The sequence below is a fragment of the Oculina patagonica genome, chromosome 8, assembly GCF_052425735.1.
Source record: "Oculina patagonica isolate OP01 chromosome 8, crgOcupat, whole genome shotgun sequence".
Classification (NCBI taxonomy): Eukaryota; Metazoa; Cnidaria; class Anthozoa; order Scleractinia; family Oculinidae; genus Oculina; species Oculina patagonica.
The window spans coordinates 2,481,838-2,490,909 of NC_135765.1; the positions used below are offsets into that span (position 1 = coordinate 2,481,838).

General features: G+C 40.0%; 1 protein-coding gene across 1 annotated transcript; it reads left to right on the forward strand.

The window, feature by feature from the left end:
- Nucleotides 1-798: 798 nt before the first annotated feature.
- Nucleotides 799-7,157, forward strand: LOC144662435 (integrin beta-like protein B). The gene is made up of 6 exons (XM_078523239.1): nt 799-936; nt 4,016-4,278; nt 4,513-4,691; nt 5,375-5,490; nt 6,175-6,446; nt 6,920-7,157. Exons 1-6 carry the CDS (start codon nt 799-801, stop codon nt 7,077-7,079), a joined length of 1,128 nt encoding a protein of 375 aa, XP_078379365.1. The 3' UTR covers nt 7,080-7,157.
- The last annotated feature ends 1,915 nt before the right edge of the window (nt 7,158-9,072 follow it).

Genomic DNA, 9,072 nt, shown 5'->3' on the forward strand with positions numbered 1-9,072 from the left:
TTCGGTCATTTACCGACGATTCCAAATCATTTTGGAAGATTTCCGAATACTAAAATGTCCGTAGGCAATCGAAGATGACCAAATTGTACCGAAGATTTCCGAGAAGAACAAACAGCACAATCCTAAAGTTCATAAGTGATTTCATTATCGATTTTCGAAGGGCAGATAAGAATTTACAATGCTAAGACGAAAATGAAAACCCTCCAAACACTTAACAGTATTTTCTCCGGAAACAGTAAACATTAAAAAATTGACTCATACAACAGCCAGCACTAAAAATTATGGGCAAATAACACTGAACACTATTCAGATCCTCTTAAAAGCTACAAGCTTGTGGGGTCATGCGTAAATAAATAAAGTTAGAAACTACAGTTAAAAAACTAAGGATCTAACTATTAAGAAATCCGGTATGAATTATGGATCGAATTTGAAACATATCAAGAATATAGTCCACGCTTTAGGCTAAAGCGCGGACCATATGCTTGATCTGTTTTATATATAAGTGGCTAAACTTAATTATTAATTTTTTTTCACTTGTCAGGCATTTAAAAAAACTGAACAGTCAGTATGTTGAAACTGATAGTTTAAATTTAACCCGGAAATTCCAATGCTACAGTTTGTATAGGGTAGGCAAGCATTTGCTAAATGGCGACCCCACACCTTGGCTGAATTCGAAACCGTCGTTTCAGCGTTGTTTCTTGCAGGATCACTCCCTCTTTCAGCTGTTTACTGAAAACAACTAAAACCATATCTGGCAGTTTGAAAGGCTTAGTATGTCCTTTCCGACTGTCTAACTACATGAAAATGGAACTCGCTGGAAAATGGATCACTTTGATTGTGTGTTTTGTGCTCGTACATGAAGCAGTATGCACTCATTTTCGAGGCGGAACATTCACATACAAGCCAGTGAACCCGAGCGATCCTGCAAACACGACGGTGAGTCAGAAGGCCTTTTTACATGATTCCGGAATCACTTTCATTCCGGAACGAGTTCACTCCATCCCTATATATTTCTCTGTATCTGTCTACATGATACCGAGACGAAAGTCAAGTCATTCCGGAATAAGTTCAATCCGGTTTTCATTCTGGAATGAAAGTTTCGTTCTGAGATGACATTTCATTCTGGTATTTCTGGTATCATGTAAACACAGAACGAATTTCGTTCCGAGATGAAATCGCAACTCATGAAACCGCATACGGACTCCACAGTTTGAATTCATAGAGAAAAAGTGTAATAGCATTTACTGTTAAGCCCAAAGAAGTAGCTCTATGGTCAAATTACTTGTTAAAATTGCATATACGGCCATTAATGGGCACAAACATATGTTCGCGCGAAACATGAGCCATCTTGTTTTGATATCGCGCGAAACATGCGCCACCTTGTATTGATCTCGCTCGAAAAGGGCGCACGTGAAAATGCCTTTGGTTGAACTGCCCGACTCTGTTTATCTGAATGCAGAATTAACTGCATTCTTGAACGAAATGAAAGTCATTCCGGAATCATGTAAACAGGCCCTCAGTCTGCAAAATGCAAACATCTTTGAATCACACCGACACTGTTAACTTTTGACACTCAGCAATACGAACACCGAAGATGACCGAATTCTACCGAAGATTTCCGAGGAGAACACACAGCACAATCTCAAGGTTCATGAGTGATTTCGATTCATTGTCGATTTTCGAAGAGCAGATAAGAATTTACAATGCTAAAACAAAAATAAAAACCCTCCAAACACTTAACAGTATTTTCTCAGGAAACAGCAAACATTAAAAAATCATTGACCCATACTGAACAGCAAATACTAAAAATTATGGGCAAATAACACAACACTGAACCGTATTCAGATCCTTTTAAAATCTACAAGCTGGTGGGGTCGTGTGTTAATAAAAAATGTTAAAAAATACAGTAAAAAACAAAGGATCTAAATATTAAGAAATCCGGTATGAATTATGGATCGAATTTGAAACAGATCAAGAATATAGTCCGCGCTTTAGGTGGCTAAAGTTAATTTTTTTTTTTTTACTTGTCAGGCATTCAAAAACTGAACAGTCAGTAGGTTTTAAACTGATAGTTTAAATCAAGAGAGGATTGTTTTCAATGCTACAGTTGGTATAGGGTAGCCAAGCATTTGCTAAATGGCGACCCCACATCTTGGCTGAATTCGAAACCGTCGTCTCAGCGTCGTTTTCTTGCATGATCACTCCCTCTTTCAGCTGTTTACTGAAAACAACTAAAACCATATCTGGCAGTTTGGAAGCTTAGTATGTCCTTATCGACTGTCTGACTACATGAAAATGGAACTCGCTGGGAAATGGATCACTTTGATTGTATGTTTTGTGCTCGTACATGAAGCAGTATGCACTCATTTTCGAGGAGGAACACTTCATACAAGCCAGTGAACCCGAGCGATCCTGCAAACACGACGGTGAGTAAGGGCCTTTTTAAAAGGATTCCGGAATGACTTTCATTCCGGAACGAGTTTACTCCATCCCTATATCATTGATATTTCTCTGAATCTGTTTACATGATACCGAGACAAAAGTCAAGTCATGGGAATAAGTTCAATCCGGTTTTCATTTCGGAATGAAAGTTTCGTTCTATAAGATGACATTTCATTCTGGTAACATGTAAACAGAGAACGAATCTCGTTCCGAGATGAAATCACAACTCATGAAACCGCATACGGACTCCACAGTTTGAATTCAGATTGAAAAAGCGTAATAGCATTTATTGTTTGGCCCAAAGAAGCAGTTCTATTGTCAAATTACTCGTTAACGGCCATATAATGGGCACAAAAATATGTTCGCGCGAAACATGCGCCATCTTGTTTTGATCTCGCTCGAAAATCGCGCACGTGAAAATGCCATTGGCTCTTTGGTTGAACTGCCCGACTCTTTTTATGTAAATGCAGAACGAGTTTGTTCCGGAATGGAAGTCTTTCCGGAATCATGTAAACAGGCCCAAAATCTGCAAAATGCAAACGCCGTCTTTGAATCACACCGGCACTGTTAACTTTCTACATTAAGCAATACGACAGCATGATTTGCGCATTCGAGCCCCTTACGACATGCCCACGAGGAAAAGTACGAGCAATGAGCAAAATGACATCCTACTCGTATTATATGTTAACCATCGAATCAGGGATTTATTGTCCACTATTATTTCAAACCTAATTAAGGACGCAAGCAAGTCAAAGTCAGAGCCGTCAGTAACCAGACGTTTGCCATAGACGAGGCAAGATTTTGCTCGCTGATTCTGGGGGCTTGCCCTCCAGAAAATTTAGAAATCTTGAAGCTATGAATCTCTTTCAGAGACATTTTCATGAGGTATTTCTTGAGAAAAATCAATCTTGTTCAACTGGGGACTATTTCCCCAATAAAACTTATTTATTTTTTAAATTTGGGTAAAAAAAAAATTAGACGAGGCAAGTGCCTCGTCTTGCCTCCTGCCCCCAAACCGGCCAAAAAAAAGACACCGTAACGCAGGTAAACAAAAATCATCTTTATTTTAATAACTAATACAGCGTTTGGTTTCCCTGTGCCACAACCTTCACATCATTTCTCCGCAGTCTTTCATCATGCACCTTTGAGAACTAATAGGTTTGGACTGGAAACGAGTATGAATTCTGTGTAAACAGTGTCAAAATCACCGAAACAAGCTAACCATTACCATTATTAAGACCTATCTCTAAACAGTTTAACACATGTTTTAACCTAAATGTTATTCAGGCTTCAGGCCAACCGGAGTGCAAGATGCACTAAGCCACTTTCTTTTTTCAGGACATCAAAGTTTTTGCGATTTTAAGGAATTCGTAATAAACGCAAAAATTTAATGTCGCAAAAAGTTCGTGCCAAAGTTTTGAAAGTAAGTAACCAAAGTAACTTTCTGGATTTGCTAACAACCGTGAAATGTTATCTCTTCTTTCGGAAATTAACAGTAATACAGAAGTAGACTTAAATTAAAAACTAGGATCTATATACAACCTGGTCATATTGTTGCCGTGTTTCTGTTTAGGTGATCATAACATTCCGTATTGGTTGGCGAAGATCGTGGGATTCAAATACGTTCTGTAACCAAAGCACAATAAACTCGGGTCAGCTGATCGGTATAGATGACGACTTGGAATGCCGAGACCGCTGCTTTGGTAGCGTCGGGAACTTATTATTCAGATGCACGGATTTCAGTACAACTGAAGACTGGATAACTGGCACTAATAGTTTTCAATATACATTTCCAGTAATTGTTCCGGATTATTTACCTCCTTACTTTCAAGTCAGGTGAGCGAGAATCTTGTAAAATCTGAATGCAGAATAGTGGGCTTTTACGTTAAAGCGATACCGTTAGTGCCAAATAAAATAATATTTTCTCTTGTTAGTGCTTAATGAATGTTAAAGATAAAGAGTGTGGTTTGTTGATTCTCTAGATCTCCATAGGTAAAGAACAGATTAAAGAGTAACTGGCTTTTGTGTTGCTACGACTCTAATATCTAACCATAAATTATTGATTTCCAGTTACCAAGGGGGTGACTGGATTTCCCTGGTATATAATTCATATGCTTCATGGGAACTGCGCATGTACGTTAACCTCACAGTGCGAAATGACACCGGACGTTTGAACACGTCTCCAGTAACGACAATGACGCCAATTGTACGCCTGAAATGGGGCTGTAACCATACCATCAATATACCAGGTATGTAAAAACCGTGTTGCTGCTCGCCTTGGGAGAAGCATTATTCTGTAGAACACACATATAGGCGACGGAGCAGGGAGGGATGGGGACTCCCCCTCCAAATCCTGAAAGTATCGCTAGCACAGCATAAAATAGATAATTAGTTTCGTGACCTTTGCACAAATCGCTTCATCAGGATCGCGCTTGGCGGTTTATGACTTTCAACGAAACTCCTTTTTCCCAAAACGCTACTTGGAGAGGCCCGCAACTGTGAAGATTGTATTTGACATTGCCTGGACATGTTACATCGGTAACTTCAGAGCGCGCATCTTATGCCCTCCAACGACTAAAGATTTTTTCCAAAAAGCGTCAAGAAGCGGAATCGTCAGAACTGCCTAGTTATGCATTGTCACAAATCGATTACAGACACAACAGAAACTGTAAGAGACACTTGGGGGGGGAGGCACTTGGCTTGGAGAACGATGAGCCCCCCTTGGTTCTTGTTGCTGACCAAAATAATCCTCCTCCTCCCTCCCTTCATGTTCCTTCTCGTCCTCCTGATCCTTCACGTTAATTCTTTCTTTTTCTTTTTCTTCTCCTTCTCCTTCTTCTGCTCCTCCTCCTACTGCTTTTGTTACTGCAGTTTCTTCTACCTCTTCGACAAAGAAAAAATTATGAAAAAGGAGTATTTCATATTTTGATAGTGACTGACGCCGATAACGACGAAGTACGGTGCCGCTGGGCGAGTGGATCGTCAGTATCGTCTGAGTGTGGTGGTATCTGTGGAAGCTATGGGCTACCAAACGCTACGATGTATCAAGTATGTACCAACAGAAAACCAAAAAATAAATAACGTCTCGTAAATTAATTTCGCTATTGATTACAATAGCGAAACAGTGTGGTGGTGGTGAGTGGAGGATGCGTTCTCTAGGCTTGATTTAAGCCCAGGCCAAACGAGGATGAGAGGGCTAGCTAGCTGATGTGAGTTGACTCTCGTGAGAGTTTTCATCAACTTACATGGACTATCATCAACTCGGGCCAAATTAAATGAGAACGAGAGTTCGTCTGAAATTCTCATCGACTCTCGTGAGAACTTGAGCACGTTCAAAGTCGATGAGAGGGCGTGAGAATCGGTGAAAGTGCATAAGAGTTCCATGCCAAACAAGAGTGAGAGTATGAACTCTCATCAACTCTCATCCCCGTTTGGCCCCGGCTTAACGCGTTTTAGGACCTATCTCACACTGATTTTCCATGAGAGAACATATGTTGCTGCTTGGCTTTTGTAATTCCACACATTGAATTAGCTTATTAGTTAAGGCTAATTTTCTTTAAAAATATTATGTTGAATACGTGATTCGTGAGATTTACTTAACACTTTACGTAATTCGTGAATTCAGTTAAAAAAGGGGCCGTTATATTCGTGAGTGGGATGCCGTCTTTATCACCCTGGTTCTAACTTTTTTTACTTATCTTACTGATATCGATAACATTTCTACGGTTACAGCGGGAGTGTAAAATCACTTACAGCGCGACAGATTACACGGGGTACTACGCGGCTGCTGCTATGATTGAAGACTTTGCTACACCAACCGCCACGGAGGCGTTAAGTAGCATTCCGTTGCAGTTCTTGGTGTACGTTTCTGATTCAAATGAACCGTGTGATGAACGCCCTGAGTTCACGGAACTGACGCGGGCCAAGGGATCATGCATTGGTATCGCTCCAGGAGTAACTTACTTCGATCGTATCATCGTGAGAGCTGGTGGATCATCAAAAAGGTGTTGTTAAACTTCAAACCGTCCCTGTATTTTTTAAGTTTTTCTTATTTTATAAAATCGTAAAATAATTATACTCGGTCGTGTTGCTGTTTCTCGTGTCGCGTCCTCGATCCGAATTCATGTTCATAATCGTGGAAATGTGGAAAAGGAAGGACCGGCAATAACTGCCTACCATGCATTTGAGAGTCTTGAAAGTATTCTGGAAAGATCATTGATTGCAGGCGTATTGTCAACAGAGAGGAATTCCTCTTAAATTTATTGCTCGTGGGCTCTTAATCTGCTATACATTTTAGAGTCTAATAAGTATTCTGGAAAGGGCATTGGTGGCAGACGTCTTGACATAGTCGGAAGATTAAAGGGGGCGCTCCTCTTAAATTGAGTACTCGCAGGCTCTTAATCTGCTATCACGAGAAATATTAGTCAAATTTGTTAGCGTACTCACGATTTATCTAACCATATTTACCCGTTTGCAGTATCGTGGAGGTAACTACAAGCAGTCCCCCGGGATTTATGAAGTCTGCCGTGGCCCAGTATGCACCGCAGGAATATTACGTTAATGTCACGTGGACACCGACGACGTCACAGATAGAGACTAAGCTATTTTGTTTCACAGGACTTGAGAATTCTGGGTAAGAAGAGACTTGAGGCTACAAATTAACTCCCTACCATGATTACTCGCAAACATTGGCAGTTTTGGCAATTGGTCGCATAAAAAAGAAAGTATCGACTAAAGCAATTAGATTAAATTAAATTGGACAAATACTCGCTTTCGTTTTGTACAACTGATCCGCCGGCAAGCGACAGTGAAGTCGACGATAGCTTCATTGACTATATAAATTTACTCCAAGTTCTTATTTGTTCTTGTCAATATTTTTGACGCCATTCAATTTCTCAGTAATTATTGCATTACAGTTATAAATAATTTTCCGTGTAGCCGGTGCTTCCCTTTGACAAAAAGCAATTTGGTTCTCATTTTGTTTTCAGGATAACAACTGGACAGCGATGCGTTACCCTGCTTGTTGGAGGTAAACTTAGATTCCATTTCGACCTTCTGCACGAGCATACCGATTAGATTTATTTTGAGTCTTACCAATTACGGATTTATTATGCTGTACACGGGTGGTTCTAACGTTTACGTCTGTCGATGAAACCCGAGTGTTTGACCATTCAAATGGAAGCTGTTGAGTAAAACTTTTATGTGGTACTGTTTATTTTGCTGTACAAGGTGGTTGTAACTTTTAAGTCTGTTTATAAGACCCTAGCATATGATCAATGAAACGAACTGTACTGTTTCTTATGTTGTACAGAGTGGTTGGTACCCTAGCGTGTGTCATTAAAATGAAAGCTACTGAGAGTACGTTTTGTGGTACGGGTTACTTTAGGAGAAACAGGTTAAAAAGTGTCTTATAGATATCAACTTTGCGTTGTTCACTGTTCCTCCGATGCAACAAACAAATAATTTAGGAACCTTTTCCTATGCTGCGTTTGATTTTTCAACTTACAGACAATTTTAGCACATGGATTAACAGTTCATTTGCACGCATTACATACGTACTTTTTCTATTTGCAGTTGCTCCGCCACAAATAGTGAGCCTTTCACCAATGGGAGAAGTTCTACCGGACTCAAATCAATGGATCATAACATTTGACAAACAGGTATAAATGTAAATCAGAATAATGAGAAGTTCAATATAGTGTGGCACTGTACTGCTCTCTTCTGTTTGAAGGGGTTTTTTTTATTATTCTTAAAGGTTTTCTTCACAAACAATCTGATTTTGTCTCTTAATGCTTATAAAAGCACTTCTAAGTGGTCAGAATCTGTGTTTCCTAGCATCTTCCTATTGGTTTCAAGCTAGACACCAATCTCCAAGATCATGTTTAACCCGTATGGGCAAGGAAAAAAGGCTTTCACAAACCACCAGATTCCTTTTATTCTTATAAGACTAGTGCGGATTTTTTTATAGCGGAGCTCCAGCGCGCGAAGCGCGCCAGCGGAGCACCATTGGTAAGAAATTTTGGTAAACCCATGAAGCCGAGAAAATTTAGGAACGTACGAGCGAACGTCCGTACAGACTCTGGGGAAGGGTGAGGGGAGTCACAGGGCAATCCGTCACTGGGCTGGGAAGAGTATGTCATCTTATGCCGCCTTACATCTTCCAGGTATTGGACACCCATGTTGTGGTCAATTGACAGCTGTTTAAACAAGGTATCCGCTGACCAGTATCACATGACCATATCGCGGGCTCAAGTTTGAGCTCATCGAGGTCATGTGTTGTTTTGAGGTTGATCACTGACCAGGTAGTGATTTTACCTTGGATCGCGGGCTCAAGTCTTATTTTTTCTGCTTTGGGTAACGACATAATTTGTCAGCGGAATTTCTGAAATTTAATTTGACGATTTATCTCGACTAAGGAATATTTCTGTAGTAGTTGTGCACGCCAGGTGTATTCAATAACTTTAATTAAAGTATAATATTTTTTTCAATGAGAGTATTTTCACAAGTTATGTATATAGGGAGCTATGCTTTTAAGCATGGCTAAATCTATATATTATTGAACATTTATTACAGTTCGTGCGTCCTACACGAAGCAGGTACATCCGTATCCATCGTTCAGACGGCACAGTT

Bases quoted from the DNA above. Each gene is read 5' to 3' on its own strand.
- LOC144662435 (XM_078523239.1), top strand. From the start codon at position 799: ATGAAAATGGAACTCGCTGGAAAATGGATCACTTTGATTGTGTGTTTT. The intron at 4,279-4,512 runs GTGAGCGAGAAT...ATTGATTTCCAG, and splicing joins CCTCCTTACTTTCAAGTCAG to TTACCAAGGGGGTGACTGGA. The intron at 4,692-5,374 runs GTATGTAAAAAC...ATATTTTGATAG, and splicing joins CCATACCATCAATATACCAG to TGACTGACGCCGATAACGAC.